The sequence below is a fragment of the Mustela nivalis genome (assembly GCF_964662115.1).
Source record: "Mustela nivalis genome assembly, chromosome: 12".
NCBI lineage: Eukaryota > Metazoa > Chordata > Mammalia > Carnivora > Mustelidae > Mustela > Mustela nivalis.
In genome coordinates, this window is record NC_139031.1 from 100317548 (window position 1) to 100340396 (window position 22849).

At 46.5% G+C, this 22849-nt stretch overlaps 1 protein-coding gene across 6 annotated transcripts in view; it reads left to right on the forward strand.

The window, feature by feature from the left end:
* Positions 1-22849, forward strand: part of GLI3 (GLI family zinc finger 3) — a 266798-nt gene that overhangs the window by 82850 nt on the left and 161099 nt on the right. For all 6 annotated transcript variants that reach the window (XM_082692494.1, XM_082692492.1, XM_082692490.1 and 3 more), the window contains exon 3: positions 5980-6222. In XM_082692494.1, the coding sequence (XP_082548620.1) occupies positions 5980-6222 (243 nt within the window). The remainder of the gene's footprint in view (positions 1-5979; positions 6223-22849) is intronic.

Sequence of the window (22849 nt, forward strand, 5' to 3'; positions counted from 1 at the left end):
TTCCAAACCCAGAGAGGCAGTTTCCTGGGAGGAAAGCAGAAAACGGGGCTGTTCTCTTGCCCAGATCAGGAAGGTGGGGCCCCAGGCTTCTGGAAGCACACTGGAAACTTCAGGTGTGCACAGACCCCATTGGCTGAGCCTCAGTGTGCGGTGTTTTGAAGGGGGGGCGCGGGAGGGTGTGGCCCAGTGGAGGGTGTGTGTGTGGCTGACGTCCGTGCAGCGAGCATGTTCCATGGGACCGAGCCCCTGAGGTTGGACGTTGACTCCCCATGGATTTGTCATTTGGGCCCCCTGGGTGTTTCCCAAGAGTGAGTTACAACGGTAAAAACCTGGTGGGGCAGTAACAGAGTTTTGACAATGCCCGTGCGTAAACTTGAGATTACTTTCTGTCCTCTTCTGTTGATGGTGGTGCTGGTGGTAGAAGTGGGGAGTGCGTACAGACCCCAGGTGTCATTCCCTAAACCCTGTCCACAAGTAGACGTACCCCCGCCCGTGAACAGGTACCACGTGGCCAGTTTCTACCTCGGAAGCAGGCAGCCTGTCTCTGGACCTGGCCCCCTGTCCCATTGCAGAACGGTGGCTCTGGGGACCCAGGGAGATGGCAGAGATGATCGCATTCTCTGACCCTGAAGGAGTCTTTCCTTGCTTAAGGGAGGGGGCCACATCTGCCTCTGAGGGGTCAGGCAGAGTCATCTGCATACTGACCGAGCCTCAGACCTATGTTTTAATCCATTTGAAGATGACTTTATTATATCATTCCGTATGGAAATGACACAGTCTCACAAACTCAGACCTTCTTAAACATGGAAATATTATTCTCTTGTTAGAAGCCCCATTCGGCTAGAAATCTGAGTACCCGGTCTTTTTTTGTGCCCCCCCCCCATTTTGTTGCCTCCTCCCCACCCCACCCCCCCATTCCGCCTCTCCTTTTGGCTCACCGAAATCTGAGTGCCACTTTTCTGGGAAAGCCTGATATTCTGACTTCAGTTTTGTAATTTAATGATGGAGAGTTTCCTTAGTAAACCAAATTTAGAGTCCTAGAATGCTTATCTTATATCCAGACCTTGAACATAAAAGGCATTTTATACCCGCAATTGTTCATTTAATGAGCAATTGCAGAGTGCAGGCCGGTTAAGGGATTGAGCTATATGCACTATTATTGCAAGAAGTATTCCGAAATACCAGAAATAGGACGTAAGCTCTGATCAGGGAGACTGCGAGCACAATTACCTTCTTTTCAAATCCTTCTGTGACACTGCGGGAGGAAAAAGGACTTTGAAACTTGAAAGGAAAAAGCTTGCTTTCAACCTCAAAAGCTAGGAGGAAAGGGCTCTGAAATTTGCTCAGAATTCCCAATTCACCATTAGCCTGTTTCTTCCTTTAGCCTCAAGGCATTCTCCGCTTTTTGAAAAGATGTTAAGAAATTCAGTCACAATAGAGAGCCTAGTTTTGAACATGTTTCACTCGGTCCATTGAGGTCTGGGCTCCAGCCTTTGTGTGGGGTGAATTGAGCTGAACGGCTAGCTGGTTGGAGACAGGTGAACGAGGAGTCGCTGTGCAGTCGCAAATTCTGGCAAAGAAAGGCTTCCCCCCAACCCCATCCTTTATTTTACAATATGCATTCCTGTACAACGCTGCTCGTGGTAATATGTGAAGCTGAGCCCGTTCTTAAGTCAATACAGAGTACTTGGTTTAGAGCAACTCTTGTGAAGTTTGTCTTGTAATTGAAGCTGCTGTTGACCTTGCTTGGGGACCATTTGTAAAACCGTTTATTTAGCATAAACTGAAATAATAAACCCTCCTTCTCTCGGGCTGATTGTGATAGGGTGACATTAGTTTGATTTAATGATTAGCCGCCTGACCCTTCTGCTGGAGAGAGCGGCTTGAATAGAGAGAGTTCACTCGGAAGCACTCAGAATACTAATGAGCTTGTTAAATTTAGCATGGCTCCAACCACTTTTAATTCATCTAATGGGAGCAGCACTGCCTGGGAGAGGGAGAGGAAGAGGGAGGCAGGGAGACACCGAGAATGTTCCTAGAGGGTCTGCACACTAGAGGAAGCCCACCAAGAGAAGTTTGCAGAAAGTAGCTAGCCAGAGCCCGGGGTCCGAGTTGTAAGTATTGCCCGTTGTCTTATACTCTGTGTCTTCTCTTGTCCTGGGGGACGAGAGGAGTAATGGCGTGAAGACAGGATTTAAGGGAGCAGTTTAAAGGTTGATGTTAATTTTTTTTTTTTTAAAGGTGGCCACGTGCATGCACCGTGAGCTCCTACTCAGCTCATTTTGCTAGGGGGGCTGGAGGTGTTCTAGCTGACGATGCGGGGCAGGGTTTTATTTTTATATTGGAAGAACCCTCTGAAACTGTCATCTGAGGTCCAGGTGGGAAAAGCCCTGGCTTCCTGGCTCGCGGTGTGAAATGGTGCAAGGGATTGTGAGGACATGCCCAGGAGCGTGTGTTCGAGTCCTGCTTCACGCAGCGCTCTGTCTGCAAGCCTCCATGGTGAACGGTCCTAGCTGTGCAGGCATCGAAGTGACTTCGGAGTTTTCAGAACTCATGGCACGGGGACTCGGCGCCATTTGCCTTTGGATGAGTTCGGAAAACCTGGGACAGTTTGTAAAATGTGATGCTTGGGCAGCTCTCCACTGGGGGCGGGATTTTGTTAACTTCCACTTGAATGTGGTTATACACAAGGAAGGAGGTACCAAGGGGGGTTATAATAACAGTATTTAAAATAATTTTGTTCCTGAGACTTTTTAGTGAATTGCATGTTTCCCCGTGACCCCCGCCTCCCCCCCAGCCCCGAGTTAGCAGCTGTTGAACACAGAGAAGCAGGAACAGTCCCCTTGTGTTTGGCCGGGGAAGTCCATTGGCAGATGCTCCTAGAGCAGTGGGCTGTTTGCTTACATTTTTGCTGCCGACTTCTGCTTGTTGCCATGGTGGACAGTATGTTTCTGTCAATAATTTGGCCTGGCGTTGCCTGTCTGCACTGACTCTCAAACTTTATTGAACAACTCGGCACAACTGAACAAGATTAGACAGCTTTCGTCTTTTGGCTGACTGAAGTGGTTGCTAAATTTATAAGGGCAGGCAGGAATATTGCTTGGAAAGTTGCCTTTTCGCTGTGGAGAGCGTGCTCTCCAGCCTCAGAGCTGGTTGGACTGTGGAGCGTGTGTCCTGTCAAGTTTTGATCTGAGTGCCCGTCAGGAACGACTTAGTACACAAGGTAAACTTCATGAAATATTTGTCTGCTGGAATTTTTTTGGAGAGGAGGGGAGGGTAGGTAACAGCGTGTCAGCATCAACTGCTGTAAAAAAGTCAGTCTGGTGAAAGTTTCTACACTCAAAAATTTCGTGCCTGACGTTGACTTTACTAAGGCAATTAGTTAGAATTTTTTCTTGTATTATGTATTTAAACTTTGCTTAGTTCCCCTTACAACTTTCATGTTCGCACGTGTTAGTTTAACTCACAGTGAGAAAAATAATAAAAGTTTAGTACTTGTGAAAAAAATCACTTAGCTGGAAAGACACCCCCTTTCCACTCTCCCCACCCCCCCTACCCGCCCCACCAATTACTTCCTTCTTCCAGGAGGCTGGGGAGGGAGGTGGTGGGGAGGGACGTGGGAGGATTCTGGTCAGACCATGCCAATTATTCAATTATTTGTGAAGTTGGATTCAACTGCTCATCATAAAGGCTTGGCTTCTAAGAAACTCACTCTATTATAGGGATGTGGGTTTAAGAGAAGAAAAGTTAATTTCTTTTAGGAAGATTAAGTCAAGGGAATCCCGTTTTCAACCTGGAACAGATTAGCGGAGCTTGGTTATTCTTTTAACCAGAGAACACTAATTACATGTCGCAGTGGCTCTTGGTCAGGGCTCACTGGCTTTCCAGACGGAAGGTCCACTCTCTGGAATACAGAATTTACATCTCAGTGCCACAAGTTCATTTCAAGTTGAAATTGGGAATAAAGATTTTATACAGGCGCAAATTAGTGGAAAATATGACTTTGGCCATTGGTAGGTTATAGGAGTTTTTATAAAACCGACTGAGAGTTTAAATGTTTTTGACACCCTTTTGCTTTACAGAACTGCAAACCCTTATTCTATAGCCTGCAACTTTACTGCTAACGAATTACGAGGGCAGAGTGGTGCCTCCAAGTATTAGAAAGAAAAATAAAAATGTAGGTTTTTTTTTCCTCCGGTATTTTGTTTTTAAATTAGCAAAAGTGTGGTTTGAATTGCCTTTGTAAAGATCGATGTGTGAAAATGGGGTATTACACCCATTTTGTTTTTCCTTTTTAGTAGTTACTTGATAGATTAAACTCATAATTTATCCCATCATTACAAGATTAGGTGGCGAAGATCTGCACAAAATGATGCTAAATAATGTTTCACAGTTATCCTGCAGTAGTCAGCAAATTCACCGTAAAGACCAAAGCATATCTCATTGTTTCTTCTGTTTTGCAAGTCATTTGCTAGCCTGAGAAACAAAACAAAACAAAACATGCTTATTTCTTCCAATCCCAGACACAAGCAGAATGATGAAAATTGCTCCTGGCTTTGGGTAGTTCAAGTCATTAGTCATCACAAAACAGTAGTCGTGACCGTAGGTTATATTTTCACTCTTACCCATGTTTATAGCTGCACTTCCTTCTGAAGTTGTGCAAACAGCCATGAAACTGGTAAAATATATTTTTTCCTGTTTTTTAGGTGGCTCTCAGCCAGTTATTACTGCTTTATGAAATACTTGGAAGATCAGTTTATGTGTTGGGATAAGATGTATTCAGAATCTGTCCGTCCAAAATGTACAAGGCCATTAGTACTTACATATAGATGTATATTTCAGCTCAAGAATGGGACATCATTCTCAGATTAGATGTCCGAGCCTTACCCGAACAGCTTTGTTTCCACGAGCACTTACCTTCCAGAACAGTCTGCTGATGAAATGCAGGGCTTGTTTGGGAACATGGAATGTAGAATGTGTGTATGACTCTTAACAGATGAATTGGCCCATTTGTTGTGGATTCAGATCACTCGTTTAGTTTAATTTTATGCATGGGCTCTTTGATCTGCTATTCTAGAAAGGTCATCCAATCACATTTGCAGAGAGCCCTAATGGGTAGATGGGAAGTTCCTACAGATCAAAGGGGACGGAAGTATTAGGAAGCTGGAAAACTGAATGTTTGTGGAATTTCGTCAAGCTGTTTCTGAAGTATGTGAAGCAGCGTCTGGACCCCAGCAGAGAAGGAGCCTGTGTCCGCATCACTGCCGCCTTCCTCACCCCCAGAGCCATCTTGCCCTGGGAATTAGTCTTACCCCATTTGTTCTTGGTTCTCAGCTCTGTTCTACATGTCTTGCAAAGGGTACTATAGGTTTACCTTTACCCCTCATAACTGGTGGGTCTTTTGTCCCATTTTTAGCTCCACTAAACCAGTGGGTTATATAGATCTGACTTTAAAAAAAAAAAAAAGAACAAAAACAGGAAAACTTTTGGAGCACTTTAGGTCGTTCCATCCGCAGATCACCCAGGGGCGCAGCGGGTGTCCGAGCTGCCATCGCGACCCCTGAGCAGCCCGGCTTCCTCAGACACACAGGGGGGAGCTGGGCACCCATGGCCTCAGGCTGGCAAAGCTTTCCCTTCACTTGGGACCCGCGGGGATATTGGCAAGTCCATAATGAACACCTTCCCTGGCAGGTTCACTTGTCAGCTGGCGATGATAATTTGTGGACCCCTTCCATCTCAACTATTTAATAGGCTCATTTCCTGCTCCCCTTCGCCCTCCGATTGGTATTTTGGACCCTCATTCATAAGGTTTTGTCTGAAGACTATGTCATCATGGCCTAGCTTTCAAAGTTGCCAAGAATGAGAAACAGGCTTCTTTGGCGGGGGAGGAGGGCTGGAGAGGGAGACCTAATTGATGACTGGTTTTGAATCGTTCCTTCAAGTGGCTCACAGGGCTTCCATTTCCCCCTCTTTCTCTAGAGGATGAAAGTCCTGGACAGACCTATCACAGAGAGAGAAGAAACGCGGTCACTATGCAGCCACAGAGTGTCCAGGGCCTCGGCAAGATCAGCGAGGAGCCTTCGACATCCAGCGAGGAGAGGGCCTCGCTGATCAAGAAGGAGATCCATGGGTCCCTGCCGCACCTGGCCGAGCCCTCCCTGCCATACCGTGGGGCCGTGTTTGCCATGGACCCCCGGAACGGTTACATGGAGCCTCACTACCGTAAGTGGCCCCTGCCCCGGCCCGCGTGTCCCGGGAGCGCAGAAGGCTGGGCGCGTGGGCGCGCACGCGCGCTGCAGGGATAATTACGCTCGTATTAATTTGTATCAGTGTTTAATTTACGGCCCAGTTTTTTTTTTTTTTCTTTTTCTTTTTCTTCTCCTATATCCTGTCCATTCCTCTTTTTAGAGAGAGCCATTGTCTTATATCTCTTAACCAGTCCAAGCCTCCGCGTGGCAGATATGAGGAAGGTGTCCATCTGTGGCTAATCCACATGGACCTTTGCTGCGAAGGAGAACCAGATTTCTTCCACCCAAGCAGACACTGCAGGAGCAGAAGTGGTTGATGGGGGTAGTTATTAAAGTGGGCTGCACCGGCAGAAGTCCTGAACCACCGCGATCCTCGTTTTGAATGATTTTTGGCTTACTTGTTGAGTCTGAACAAACAGACCCTTTTTTTGAGCAAATCAGTGCTAGATTCCTTAAATGTGGAAGATTCTTCTACAAGTTTTACTGGCTTCTCTAACCAGCAGAGCAGAAACATGGGAAGCTTCTTTTCTAGCACTAATAAAGTTGAAGTAATTCACTAGGACTCAGAACACAAACAAATATACGATAGCTTTCTCCAAAGAAAAATGTATAAGGGTTGACTCCGTTTGTGGCCTGTTTCTAGTTAAAAAAATATACTTTGGTTGTGGAGGTAATGAAGTTCCTAGGTGCCAAAGCTAAAGCTCTTGGTTACAGATTTATCACCTTGGCAGGATACAGACTTGCCATTTAACCTTCCTGGCTCCAATTCCAGATGACCCATTGAGCTCCAGAGAAGGGGACTGGTTTGTGTTTCCCCTTTTCCACATCATTCAGAAATTTTAGTGTTTTAAGGCAAAAGGTCATTAGCCAGATGACTGATTAGCGAGGACAGCTGATTAGTGCCTCTCCCTACCCCCCCCCCCCAGAAAGTGCCCAGGATAAAAGCTAATTTCATCCCTTCGTTAGCTGGCTCGTAGCAGAGGGAAATGTTCCCTCATCAGGGTACAGATCAAAGAACCTGGAGCAGCCTTACGTCTCAGTAACTGCTTTCTCCCCGACCAGGTTACATTGTTGGTAAAGATGGAAGTCACACTTTTTTTTTTTTTTGTAAAGCTGCCGTAAGGATGGAGGAAAAGGTTTTATGGATTCTTCTAGGTTTTTTAAAAAAGACTGCGACTTCTCTGATTAAAAAGTGCTTCTCAGCCCTGTGGCTACTGTTTTTACAGATCCAGAAGTGAGGAGAAGGTGGGCGCTCACTTCTTTTTCTGCCTTCGTTAAAGTTTATTTCATTTTCTTTTAGGAGCAAGAGTTTACGATGGTGTTGGCAGGGTGTTCCTGTTTTCTCCGCTGTGTTTTTATCTGTGGGTCTCTCTGAGATCGCGTCCTTGCAGAAAATGTGAGGGAACCTACACACTTCCTCCCTACATTAATACTCCTGAGTGTATTTACTGTTTAAAAAGAATCAAGTCTAGTTTATTAGCCACAAGTTCCCTGCATTGTTTTCATCCTCATGTGTGAACACAAACTTTCCCAATCCCATATTTATGTTTTGCTTTCTGTTGCAGACGCCCACTAATTAGTGAGGTCTATAATTGGGCAGGACAGCTGACGAATACTTCTTGTCTGATGGATGGAAGTGAGCAGATGACCGTTAAGTCTCTGTCTGTGCCGTTCAACTTGCAGCTTGCTCTTGGTTCGTTTCTTCTAACGGTCGGCCCGTCCACCCCTCTCCCCTTCGTCTGAGGGATAGGCTTTCTGCACACCTGGGATCCTTGACACTCTTGCCAGTGTGTGTTTTGACCCACCTCTTGGGTCTCAGTATTAATTAGCACAGTGCCCTGTGGAGCTCTTAGTGGGGCTTGGAACGGTTCTATTTAGGACATAGACCAATACATTGGATGTCCCTAACTTTCCCCACTGTATTGTTCAAAGCACCGTTAAGACTGCGTGATGACTGACAGACTGTGGATGTTGCCTGTAACCAACTGACAGATGCTATTTTGACCAACCCCCGCCCTCCCAATATACTCCCTGAACGGGTCGTAAGGAAATGAGATCCTTACATATACAACATGGATGGAACGATCTAGAGATCACACAGATTGGATTACCATTAAGGGGCAGAGGGCTCAACTTCCAGCTTTGCCATATAGTGCCTGTGCGGCATGGTCAAGTGTGCCGACCCCTCCAGGAGTCATGTCCTCACCATTTATTTGGTGTTGTAATGTGAGCGCTGCTCCACGGTGTTTTGCTGAGAATTAAGGGACACAATGCAAATACGGGATTTAGTAAAATCTCTGGCTCATGGTGAGTGCTTCAGATTATTATGGCACGTGTTTTCCTGTGCCCCTATTTCCTCCTGTTCCTTCCTTTCCATTGTCATTGCCATCATGAGCCATCATGACCATCATCACCACCATGATCATAGCTACCATCGTCACCATCACCACCACCACCATCATCACCACCACTGTCACCCGTCACCATCATTCCTATCATTACTACCACTACCATCATCATCACCATTACCACCACTGCTACCATCATCACCAGCACCACTGGCACCACCAATATCACCATCCCCACCATCATCACCATCATTGTCACCACCACCATCACCTTGTTACCATCATTGCCATCATCACCACCATTACCGCCAGTATTGCCACCACCGACACCACTGCTGTCCCGGCCACCACCATCACCTTCACTAGCACCCCCATCATTACCAACACCACCATCGTCACCACCACCACCATCACTACCCTCATCGCCATCATCACCACCACGACCACCTCCACCGTCACCGCCTATATGTGATGAGTTCCATCTCCAAACCGAGTTATTTTTTTAGTGCTGCAGTCATGTTTCACTGCCTCCCTGAGATCTGCATCTTCTGGAAACAGATTAGAGATTGAGTGGACTGTAAACTTTAGGAAGAGTGTTGGTGTGGTCAGCACTGTGTACGGTAGCCTTCTGAGCAGACCCTTTCTCCCCGAACCTTAGTGAATTGACTATATATATTTTTTTCTATTTTGTAAGTAAGGATTTACTTTAATAACAAATATAAGCAATATATGTGGAAAAAAGAAAGCTACAGAATTATTCATATGAGATATTTTAAAGATATCCCCAAGGAGTTAGATAGGATGTAACTTTACTTTTTCTAGAACCATATTGGATGTTTTAGTCTTATACCAGCATAATGAGTGTGTCTTGGCACTTTAAAATAAAATCTGTCTACCTTATCTGGATTTAATTATCCAGAGAAGGCTAATGAATGACCAATGCAATGCTGAAGTTGATCGATCCTTCCCAAATTTTTAGTGTATGAGAAAAGTGCTGTCTTTTTAAAAATGAGGCATGAAAGTTCGATCACGTTTCTTTACTTGTCAGTCCCGCAGCAAAACTTCAAACCACAAGTTCACTGCAGTCAAGGTTCAGAAACATCTTTGTAGGCTGTTCCCCTTTCCTGTGAACCATTGTCAGAGATTGTTGGAGAGAAACAACTTCGTTGACAACCAGGTTGTCGGAGAGCAAAGACTCCTCATATCCAGGGTAGCTGGGCATGTGAACACTCCCAGGAATTCCTTCGTTTCTCTGTGGTTGGAAAATGTGGACTTTCCAAGATGCCTAATTTGCGTTTCTATATATACTGACTTGGTATTTCTAACGTGTGGGCAGGCTTCCTGTAAGACCGGAAAAGGGAAAATTGTTTCTTCCCCCCTCTGAAGGACATCTGTACAATTTTTATGGCGCAAGACTTGATTATCCTTGGGTATGCAGTGTTACGTCCTCACAAAGGGTACTTAGGCTGGATTCAAAGTCTTTTAGGTTTTGTGGGTTTGACTTTAAAAAAAAAAAAAAGAAAGAAATACCAGGGATAGCGGATACTTCAAACATTCATAACATATGTTTGGAATAAAATGCTCCCAGGGGCCACTGGAGGGTATGCTCTCCTGGAGGGCTGCCGTGGAGGGCTTGTATGTCAAGGCAAGAAAGTAGGCGCTCGAGCCGCACGGCTTAGACCTCAGACATGGTGTGATGCTGACAGGTCGGTGGCCGCAGGATCACTGGCGCTTTGTGACTGGGGAGAGCGTGGGAGGGGCTGGTTTGCAGAGACCTGAACTGCCTGCCCCCGGACTTGGGATTAGGACCCCCATTTCCCTCCAGAAGATTGCTCAGCAGTTTCCAGCTGCCTCTGCTCCGTGGGTCGCCAGGTACTTCGAACTCCATCACCCCCGCGTCCCCTCACTGCCAGGCATGTGTGTGTTCTCTTAGGGACCTGGCGCAGGCAAGTGACATAATAGTTAAAGCATCCCTGTACCCTGGCCAGTGCCTAACTTGTTTACGAGAAAACATGTGTTTCATTGTCTTCTGTCTTCTTGGGGGAGTCTCGTTTTCTGACTGTCCCTGCAGGAGGCTTTGTGGGGAGCGTCTGGGATGCAGGGAGTCCTGCAGCATAGGGGCCCCCACTGGTTCTGTTACGAGGAGTAGAAGGACATCCGCTTTTCTAAAATTTCAGTTCTCTTTTTGCAGTTTGAGGGTCGTGAAGATGCTTTTCTTCTGCCCCCCGCTGCTCCCAAGCAGTAGTAATCCCTCACGGAAAATATGATTCATTCCTCCGTGCAAATGCTTTGATTGAAAACACACCACTGGTATCCTTCCTTATGGTTCCCCAGCTCAGATGACAGAACTATTAGTTGCTAATTAGCAAAACCTGAGGAATTAGCTTAAAGAAAAGAAACTGAATTTTTAATTGCTTGCATTTATTTTCTGTGGAAAGCTGATGTGCCAAGCCCACTTGCAGTCTTGTGTGCTAAAAAAAAAAAAAGTAAAATTTTTTTTTTCTACCTGTCTGTCTTTATATTAGGTGACTTCCTAGAGCCCTTAGAAATATACCTTCTAAGCAAGTGGAAGACAAGATGTGTATTTTACATATTTAATAGGTGCACCTGCTCACGTCTCTCTTACTATCTAGAGACAGAGAGACAGAAATGCCTACAAGGCACAGATGAACCATTTGGGGTCGACCACACTGCACAGACAGTGACAGTTCCCCGAGCACTCACCGTTCCATTCTCATCCGGGCTGTCTGTTACTGCTTTGGAGAACAGTTGATGAACCAATCAGGGGTGTTTGTGTCTTTCGTTTTGTTTTTTTGAAGATTATACTGCTGAGCCAGGAAGACTGGTGGATGCTGGGTCATACTTTGAGGACTTTGCCAAACATTACTTCTTCCCCTGACAGTCTTGAACTGTAGGGGGATCTGGAATGGGGAGACACAGTCCACGAACCTTTGTAGAACTGGTATTTGTGAGCTCCAAGATAGCTCTGTGATTATTCTTGTCCTTCTATGAGAAATTGGATGTAACGACCCGGGTTTTCTCTCAGTAATCCAGAGGTCACATTGAAGGCTTGCAAACTGTGAGCCACTTCCAACAGGTTTTTTTTTTTTTTTTTTTTTTTTTTAGGATTTTTATTTATTCATTTGACAGAGATTGCAAGTAGGCAGAGAGGCACAGAGAGAGAGGAACGGAATCTGGCTCCCCGCTGAGCAGACAGCCCGATGTGGGGCTTGATCCCAGGACCCTGGGATCATGACCTGAGCTGAAGGCAGAGGCTTAACCCACTGAGCCACCCAGGTGCCCCTCCAGCAGGTTTTTAAGGAGCTATTGCAAGGTCACTAACTCAGTCTTGCTGAAAGTGGTAGACGTTTAGGGATAATCCTTAGGGTTTCAGGTTGAGTCTAACCAGTGAATCTTGATTACTCTTGGGCCTAATAGGACTGTGACTCTACAGTCCAGTCTTGGGATGTGACCCGAGAAGCTGGAAACCAGCAGTGAGAAAAGCTGTCTGGAAAGTTTAATTTGATTTTATTCATTGAATTTGGGGGGATGCATTGATTAGAGGAGAGTAGGGAGAAGTCTGAAGGCCATTCAGGAGAAGGATGGACAGAATGTTCTAGGGAAAGTCAGTTGGCTGTCGGCCATGCCCTGGCCCAGAACCCCCTTCCCTGGTGGCCCACCACAGTCCTCCCCTCAGGCAAGCCCAGCCCCCTGGCCGCTACCTCAGCCACCCTGCTCCTGCTGTCATTCTGTGCTTTCCTCCTGTCTTCATGGTCTACTGACTCTCAGGGTCTTTCTAGAAGCCACTTCCTTTGAAAGTCCATTTCACAAAGGTATTTCCCTTCCCTGGACACCGATGGACGTGTAATTCTCACCTCAGCACCTCACGGCTGTGTTTTGTGCTGGCCCGTGTATATTAGTGTTTGGAATCACGTGGTGGCCAGGGGCAGTCCCCAGCTCTTACACCTGCCCAAGTCCTGGGACAGGACCCAGAAGGCCTAGCTGTTCTGTTGCTTGACTTTCATTGCCCCACAGATGAAGTGTGTCCTGAGCCTGCCACTCAGGAGGGGCCCCTTGGCAAGACACTGATGCTTCTGCTTCTGATGCTTCTGCTTCTGTTTTAGTGCCAGTCCCCCTACGCCAACTCGGACCCAAACACAGTCACCCAGTCCTTTCTGCAAGTAGGCATTTGTGACACATGGATATATTTCTAAATTGCACCTTTCAAAACCAACAAAAATACTTGTTCTCGTGTACTTACAGCAGCTGGACAACTCCTCGGGTTCTCCTCTGGCATGGCTGGAGGTACTTTGGAATAAGTTGGCAATTTACTCGCTGACTTGGGTGAGGCTCTTTTTTTAAAGAACCATGGGATTAGCCCAGGAGATCTGCCTGGCTCGTGTGTTTTCACGCCTGTCTAAAATCAAACAGGTAGGTAATTTTTTTCTGTGGCTAAGGTGAGCACGATATCTGTCTCCCTTTTTCCAAGTTTTAATGATTTGTTTTGCGCTTAGCAATCTCTAGGCCATTCAGGATTTTGGTAACATCTTTCCAACTTGTTAGTGTCCAAGTATGCGTGTAATCCATATTAAAGGACCCTCCATCTATAGATTGGTTTGGGATTATGAACCCGGTTATTTAAATATTCCATGTAATTATTTTCCTTTTCTAATTTGGCGCCCGCCCAACACAGCGGCCTTTTAAAAAATTTTTTGGTAGCTTTTAGTACCCCCACCGCCCCCACCCCCACCTGCTAATCCCTTTCTTAGCCTGAAGCATGAAAAACACAGCAACTCTGGCCATTTCTCAGCCATCTGCTAACAACTTTCTGTCCCATTTCCTAATGGAGCAACATTTTCCTTAGTCCCTCCTCCTTTTTCTTGTATAATTAAAGAATGTTACCTTTGATGTCTCTTGAAAGTTGTATCTCCTGTCTTGCTTTAGCTTTCTTGATCTTGTACCTATAAATTTGTGCTGCATCTTCATTCTTCTTAGTGAAAGGGCCGGATTTTTCTCTCTTTGTGCCTTTTACAGTTTGATTTAATAGAGGGTAACCGATCTGGCATTTTATGGCTCTGTCCTTCCTATGTTCTGATAGCGTTTGGATTCTTATGGTACTCTTTGAAAAGTATCCAACTTCCTCAAATCTTTGAGCTTTTACATTCTGCTCTTTATACTTTGGGTTTCTCCTAAAATTAATTGTTCCTATCTTCCTAATGTCTTCCCTTCTTTTGGGGGGAGGGGGTCTGGGCTTTTCATCAACCTCAGTTCTGATGAGTTTCTTCCTCTTAGAACATAATGAGGAAAATTCTTGATTTTTTCAGCTGTTGATATTTTTTGTTCATCTGTTAGTCGTTTGTTTTTTTGGCGTGTGCTTACTAGTGGCCTCCCAAGTGCCAACCCATGTTAGAAAGAACGAACAGAGTCACTGCTTCCATGGACCTTCGGGCTGGTGGGACATTGAGACAAGTATATAAGCCCATACAAAAAGCCAACACAAAGAATGTTTTAGAAAGGCAAATGCAGGGTCCTTTGGGAGCAGGTAACAATATGCCTGACCCAGACTTGGGCCCAGAGGGCTTCGTGGAGGAAGGGACATCTGAACTAAATCCTGTGGCAGAGAGGTGGAGAGGATCCTTCATGGAGGAAATCGTTTTTAAGGACCCAGGAGGAGTGTGGTTGGAGGGTAGAACTCAAGGAAGGGGGTGTTAGCAGACATCTTCCTGGGGAGCACCTGCTTCTCTGCCCAAGTCCCCGGGGCGATCGCTAGGACGTGTGTCAGAGCTTTGGGGTATTTCAGCTTTGGATAACTGTGTTTCCCATTGCTAACCCAGAGTTTCTTTGTCTCAGGGACTTTGTGAGTGAGAGCACAACTGAGGAGGGGCAGTGGGAGAGGGAGAGGCAGACCCCCCCACCCCCGCCTCACCTAGCAGGCAGCCTGATGTGGGGCTCGATCCCAGGACCCTGGGACCATGACCTGAGCCGAAGGCAGCTGCTTCATGGCTTAACTGACTGAGCCACCCGGGCGCTCCCCACAGTATCTTTCCTGATCTCAAAGTGCAAATCCCAAACACTGACAATAAATGGGGCTTAGTTTCTAATGAATTAAGAGTGTCCCATATCATCAAGAACCATTTTAACTTCAAAATATACAATGTTCACAAAACGAACAAACTGACCCTGGAGGTGTGTGTGTTGTTTTTTTTTTTTTTTTTAACCGCAAATGTAACATCAGTCAGGCTAGAGAAAGTGCAAGGGGCCCATGGTGAGGTTGGGGGTGGGGGCCTGAAATGAATGAAGTGAAATTCAGTGGGGGAATCCAGTCGCTGATATCGCTGGGGGGAAATGGGAACAAAGCCCTCCAGGGGTGGCAGAAGCCGCCATCCAGCCTGGACAGAGAGGATCTCAGGAGAAGGTGGTGGGACCCCTGAGGAGGAGACGCGTCCCCTCCGCGGGGGCTGCCAGGCTAATCAGCAGACATTGTGCAGGGCAGACGAAGCCCGCTCCAGGAAGCTGGGTGTTTACTTGACCCCTGGGGGGGGCCCAAATCTGCATCCTGATTGTGTTCATGACTCATGAGGGGAATCGAAGGAGTCGCCTGTGTCCTAATTTACAGAGAGGATCAGATAAGCGCGCATGGCAGAGGCTGGAACAGGACACCGCCTCTTGCTTCGTCTTGCTTTTGGGGAATAAGCCTGCTTCCAAAGGCAGCAGGAATTCACGTTTCCTCCCCATTCTTTTTTCTCCTCTTAAGTAAGGCCTGCCATGAAACGTCATTGCCACTCTGCTTCCCGCCCATCTGCCTTCTGACAAGATCTCACCCGTGACCCCTGCGATCTCAGCTTAGATCCACAGATCTAACCCTTTTGATCAAACAGGTGATTTACTCCTATATTTAATGTATTGAAGGCTGTGGGATGTATCTTTAGGTAGCCTCTATCTTTTATTGCTAGTGATGTCTTGAATGTAGTCTGGGTATCACTTGCGACAAGTCGATGATATAGGAAGACAGTGGATAAGCGGTTGGAGGCCCCTGAGCGCCTCTGGCATCCCCGGGCCCTTCTGAGCATGCCCCTGGTGGGTGAGCTTCAGGTCTTACCCCACTGGGTATGTGGTGCATGATAATTATCCTATTTCAAAAATCCTCTGCATTTTGTGAGAGCCTGCTGTGAGCCAGACATTGTCTAGGTCCTGACGGGTCCGCTTTAGCCAAGATCAGCTCACCCTGCAGCTTGAGGATGTGCACCAGAGCCCGGGGCAGAGGGGTCTCATTATGGAGCCGGCACAGCTGATGCTTGGAGCCTGACAGAGTGGCTGGTGTTGAGGGGAGAGACTCAGGGCACAGTAACGTACCAGGCCTTGCTCGGAGGTGTCTTTGCTGCTGAGGCCCAGAGGACAGAAGAAGCCAGCCATGGGAAGATTGAAGGGGAGAGCATTCCACATACAGAGTGGAATTTGTGGGTGTGCTGCTATCATGTCCAGGAGCAGAGAGAGGGTTAGCAGGATGGTTTGGTGAGGGAGTGGGGCAGGTTTGGGGGGGCTGGGGACAATTGTGGGCCAAAGGAAAGGCCTGGGAGGGAGTGATGTGGTTGGGTTTTTTCCTTGGGGAGTATTACTCTGGCTCGTGTGTGGGCCTGTCATGAGGGCAGAGTATAGAATTAGGAAGTGGCTCAGCTCAGGTCACAGTGACCGAGGCAGGAGAGAAATGGTCCTGCTCTCTTAGAAATCATAGCAGGCAGAAATCAAACCCTCTCTTTGTGCCACGTATTACGCCAGGACTTGGAATTCATTAAATCCCCACAGTAACCTTAGGAGAAGTTGTCATGATTTTCCCCATTGATAGACGGGGAAACTGAGGCCAAAAAGGCTAAGAAAGTTGCCGATTTTTACATGGTTCTGAAGTGCCTGAGCCAGGGTTTGAACTCACATAGTCTGGCTCCAGAGCTCAGATTATTAAACCATGCTTTCCAAGTGGCAGTCCAGGTGGGCCATGGTCCCTGCTAAGCCCCACAGGGGGACCCTGGGGATAGAGCCAGGACGGGGAGGCGGTGCTGCCAGTGGTGACAGGCAGGGGTCTGGTGTGCCCATGGGAGGGTCTGCTGGCACTGCTGAGTGGATCCCAGTGGGTTGTGGGGGGCAGAGGGGGGGTGTGGGCGGTGTACAGGAGCGCCCCGTGCTGTCCTCTGTGGTCACCGTGTTCTAGGAATCGCTCTGTGGGAAGGAGGGGAAACTCTTTCTCAGTGATGCTCTCCTGAAGAGCTGGAAGCTACCTGTGACGTAATCACAAGCAGGCCTCCTAGCTCTCTCCGCACCCCTCTGTTTTGGGGGATAGGCGTGTTGGGGAACTCTGACAGACCCCACGGCAGACCCCTATGTGGAGCAGTTACTGCATGCCGGGTGCTGGGCTAAGGACTCATTTAGTTTTTTGTTTGGTTTTGTTTTAAGATATATATATATATATATATATATATATATATATTTATTTTTATTTATTTGACAGAGAGGGAGAGTGAGAGCAAAAGAGCACAAGCACGGGGAGCAGCAGACAGAGGGAGAAGCAGACTCCCCACTGAGCAGGGAGCCCAATGTGGGGGGGACTCGATCCCAGGACCCCGGGATCGTGGCCTGAGCTGAAGGCAGACGCTTAACTGACTGAGCCACCCAGGAGACCCCGGATTCATTTAGTTTTTGCACAAACCCATTTCAGGCTGTGAGGTAATTGAGATTTAGAGGGAAGTTACTCACAGAGAGGTTTGAGGCTGGACTCTGTGGCTGAGGGTTTGGACACTGCTGTCCTACTCATCTTGTTCAACTTCGTCCTCCGCCAGCGCATCCTTGTTAACCACTAATCCTGCAGTGGCTTTGGGGACCTGGGCCATCCATTTGGACCGCAGATAGATTCGTTATGTGGACTTGACTCCAAAGAGCAGCCTGTAGAGGTGACTGGAGCTTTCCCATATCAGCTGAATAATCTGGACCCACCTAGGCCCCACCCCAGCAGCCCCTTACTTGTCCCTCTGTGTGATGGCACAGGGCAGCAGATCACCTTGACTGCATGGCGAATTCAAATCCAGTTTGAAATTTCTCCTAATTAACATTTCCCTTCTTCCTTCCAAATACCAAATTTATGGACTCTTAGGAAATTCACAGAACGCATATGCCGATGCTGTGTTTTCTTCCCGCTTGATGCATCCCAGCTGTTACTAACTCTCATGTCTGCCTCTCATGATTTTATGAGGGGTTCTGAACTATGATCTGAAATGCTGCCCTGAATATTAGACCTTTGGCGGGGGGCGAATTTCAGCATTCGTTGAGAGTGACCCTTGTGCCTGTTTCAGCCAAGCATGCGTGCTTTATTTCTCTCCGGTGCTCTCCCCGGGGCCCTGTGGTGATGTGTGTTTGCAGACCTTGTCATGGCCTGGAGGGCCACATTGTGAGGGCTTGTCAGTGCTCCTGTCACTGTGCCTCCCACCCCGGCTGATCGGACCTCAGCATCCTCAGTATCCTTGGTCCTGCACACAGCTCCTGCCCTTAAAGGCAAAGGAGATTTTCTGCGTTTTCATTGGCATCCTCCTGATCCAGGGCAGATACAAGTTCCTTGTAGCACTTTAGTGAATCCTAGAGGCCGCCCCAAAATGCTCTTTTCCTCTCTTCTTTGTCCTGGGGTGGTTCGCAGGCACAAGGAATTGAGTTGAGGGCATGAAGGGTTCAGACGCAGCATTCGGTCCCTCACACTCAGTTTTTCCTAAACACGAGTCCCTTTTAAGCGTGGTTGTTTGAACTTGATAGTTTATGCGGTGGCCGTATGTTCTTACCATCCAAGAGCAGTCACCACATGGGGGGACGGAAATTGCCCGGCGATGACAGAGGCCAGTGGTCAGCACTTGGGACAGTCTGCCCCACAGAGGAGAAGAGTGTGGAGACCTGCCTTAGAGTGCCTTCTTGTGAATCTACTCCAGTAGGATATTCCTAAAACATTCTTACTTTTGGAGAACACTGAGCCTTGTTCCTTTGATGCCAGTCCCCTGCTATCGGTCTTTAGATTTTCTGAAACATTTCTCTAATAATGAGCCACTGGGTAAGCTTGACTTTAAGGCATGTGTTAGCTTTTTAGTTTTGTTTTGTTTTGTTTTTCTGTTGTTTTAGGTCCTGAATATTAAAATTCCAATCAGAAGCTCTGTTACACAGAGATTGATATCAGAGCTGTCATTGGTCCCTCTTCTGAGAAGAGTCGAGATCCTGCAGGGTGCAGATATAGGATGGAAGCCTGAGTCTTCATGTCATGTGTGAATTCCTCCCTGACAACAGTGTGTTGAAGGGACTCAGTTAGGAATGACACCCTGGTTCCGTCTGGCTAGAGGCTTGGCAAAACCTGTTCTTGTAGTGTCCTCTCTGTCAAGTCATGTCACATTGAGTAGAACCATGAGAGCTAGTATTCGGTCAATGCCAAGATGAGATGACATTTGCGTCTCCAGTCACTTAACTGTGGCCGGGTTTCGCTAGGATGCCACTCCCTAGTGATGAGATTCCAAAATGGGAAGCTGAGGCAGGTCTGAGCAATGTTGTCTCCTTGAAACCGATTGGTAAAAACCAAACAGGAAAAATGGATTTGTAAAAGCTTGTCTCATCTGTGATGATTATTCAATTACTCCAATATTAGATATTTTCCCTAGAAAAGACCCAGAGAGAAAACTTGAAGTTCTCTTTGTAATGTAAACTTTTACTATATTTGTGTTAAAATTAGTAGAGCCTGGGTGGCTCAGCTGGTTAGGCGCCTGACTCTTGATTTCGGCTCAGGTTGCAAGCTCAGGGTTGTGAGATCGAGCCCTGTGTCTGACTCCACGCTGTGTACGGAGCCTGCTTAAGATGATCTCTCGGTCTCCTCCCTCATCTTGAAAAAAAATTATATTTATAAATGGCACGTGCTCACTTCAGCAAATGATAAAGGGTCCAAGGGCTTCAGATGGAAAGCTAAAGTTGTCCCCATCTTTTCTCCTTCAACCCCAGTGCCAAGCACAGTTTTTGCTATTTCTGTTTTAGTTCTTTTGGTAGACAGCCATCATAACTTGAGAATGTGCTTACACTTTTATTTCCTGACATTGACTATCGATACTTTCCCTCAACACTATTTATTGACTCTCCAACAGGAGAGGAAACCTTTGATATCCCCACATTGTACGCTTCTCTTCTTTCCACATTGATATTATACTGTTGGTGTTCCTGTTATTTCTCTGGTGGTTATTCTTTGAAAGAATAACTTAAATCTCTATTGCTTTTTTCATCAACTCTTCATAGTAATGTTTGATTTTCTAGTTCAGAAGGTGAGAATATTAGGTGACTATCTCTGGCCTGTCTTTTGGAGCCTAGCTTTTCCATTATAGGGTCTGTGTTGTTAATTTCTCCATGGGATCAGGAGGCTCATTTGGTTGGGCATCTGCTTTTGGCTCAGGTCATGATCCCGGGGTCCTGGGACACAGCCTGGCATTGGACTTCCTCTTCCTTGGGGACCCTACTTCTCCCTCTGCCTACTGCTCCCCCTGCCTGTGCTTTCTCTCTCTGACAAATAAATAAATAAATAAACCTAAAAACAAGCAACCAACCAACCAAAAAAACTCTTCTGTAGGATCTTCTAGTCAGCACCGCATCTGCTGTGTTTCTGTCCACAGGTTGACTTTATTTTTTTTTTTTTTAAGATTTTATTTATTTGACAGAGATCACAAGTAGGCAGAGAGGCTGAGCAAAGAGCCCGATGCAGGACTCCATCCCAGGACCCTGGGACCATGACCCAAGCCGAAGGCAGAGGCCTTAACTCACTGAGCCACCCAGGCGCCCCCATGGGTTGACTTTAAAGGCTGAAAATCAGTCGAGTATCTCCAGCCTTGCTTCTCTGTGCCTCTAACGTTTTAATCCTTAGCAATGATGGGTCTAGCAAGTGCTAGACAAGTGCTTTATCTCTTCTTACCTTCTCTTCACTGCTTACATACCTGTTTTATTACATTTTTCTAGTTGCTTCAGCTTTTCCTCTATTATTTGTCTTTGTAAGACCCTTACAGTACCCCTCAAACTCCTGCCTTTACCATTTGCACTTAAAGGAGAGTGTCCATCTTTCCTGGGCACTTCGTTCTGCCAGGCAGGCTGGACTGGGTGTCTGGGTACCAGCCTTCACCATCGTCAGCACTGGAATGACTCTTTCTTGGGTCTTACACCTTTGTCATTCTTGTTATACGTTGTTTTATCTGGTATATCCAGTGACTTCCCAACAACAGATCAGGTACATGTTCTGAGTTCTGGCATGGGGGAACATACCTTTATTCTGCCCTTGTTTTACTAGGATTTGCACTTGAAAAATCGTCTCGCCTGTTTTGTTGGAAAGTGTTGCTGCATTTCATGTTAACATCCAAAGTTGTAGATGAGAAGTCTGATGCCTGTTTGATTTTCAGTCCCTTTAGATGCAGATCTTTTTGCCCTTAGTGTCTGAAAGCCTGCCTCTGGATGCAGATAATTTAAATGGAATTTAATTTGTCTTCATTCTGCTTATCCAGTTGGTAGACCAGTTGGAAGCCGCACTTGTGTCTCTGGAGAATACTTTGTGTTCATTCTGTCTAATTATTCTACTGCCCCGTGTTCTCCTGTTCTCGGTTCACCTTTTCTAGATTCTGCTTAGTTGACTGTTAGGCCTCCCAGGTGATTTTTCTGCACCTTGTATCTTTTTCTTTCGTATTCTCTGTTTCCTTTGGTTCTGTGGTCTGGGAAATTTCATTGAATTCATCTTTCAGTGCTTTTGGTGATACATTTAGTGATCTTATTTTCAATTTCTGAGTGTTCTTTAAAAAATTCTCTTATGGCTCCCTTTTTGTAGCATGTGGCTCTTGCCTTTTATATGTAATATTTTCTCAGAATCCTCCAAAACTTGCCTCTAGGGTTACTTTTTCTTGATGATTCCTCTCCCTGTGCCCTTCATCCTCTCCCAAGACTCTTGATTCCAGTGTCCACTGACCCTATAACTGTGGGCAAGGGGTCTGCCCTGGGCTTCCTTTGCTCAGGCTTATGTAAGGAAGGAGGCTTGCTTTCCTCACAGTGTACATACTGCCCATACAAATGAGTTGGCAGGATTTCCTTGAGAGAAATACGGCAGGGCCTTCCACATTCCAGGATGTGGAGGGCTTGATTCTGGGGAGCAGTGGGAACTAGTGTGCTTTGGGCATCTACCAGGGCCCCCGCTGGACAGACTGGAGGTTGGAGCTGGTGTGGCTCCCACGGCGAGTGCAGTTCAGTGAGACACTAGAGTTAATCCACATTAACTTCACTTTTACCCAATTTTTTGAAGAAGAGGCATGATGATATTATTTGGGAAAAGTCCAACTACCTTTGTCCTTGGTGCCTTGGGGCAGGTCACATGACAGAGGTTCCATGTAAAGATCTGCCCAGGCCAACACTTTCTGCCAGGCCAACACTTCCTGGGCCAGCTGTTCCTTCTTTCGTTGCCCTCTTAATATTCTAGGCTGTTGCTTCTTTACAAGCTTAAGGTATAATTCTAGTCTTTGCCAGGTTGTGTCTTACAGATATTAGTTGAAATTCCTTGTCCTGATTTTGTTTCATTGACTGTGTTACGAGGTTGGGCTCTGTCCCCAGGCTGCCTGGGTTCGAATCCTGGTTCTGCCACGCCTAACATGTGATCATGGGCAGATTACTTCATTTTTGCTATGGAAGCCTTTACCTTCTCACCCCTGCAATGGAGATTATAACAGTCCCTGCTTCATAGGCTTGTTTTGAGGATGGAATGATGTAACATACATGGGATTTATAGGCGTGCCCAGCACAAAGTGCTTTTGCAAGTTTTTTTATTCTTTGTAAGTATTTTTATTATTGCTATAACATTTCCTTCCATCTTTGGATTTTAAAGATATCTTCAGAGGGAATGGCATGAAATCTATTTGCCTAGCCTGCCCCTTGAATCGGAAATGATAAACTGATTTTTTTTTCCACCTACTGAAAAAAAACCTACGTCAATTAAACTTAGGATCCAGTCCTGACTCTGCCACCTTCTGATGGGGTGACATCCAGCGAGCATTTCACTCTGGTTTGATCATTTTTTAAATAGAGGTAGTAATGGTGACACAGAGTGGTGGCGGAATCGGTAGGAAAACACATGAACACTCCTGGCTTATTGGTTCCCCTTCTGTGGGCACCATGGCTCTCGTCACGCTCATGTCTTGGTCTTGAGCCTGGAGGAAGGTTCTCACACACCAAGAC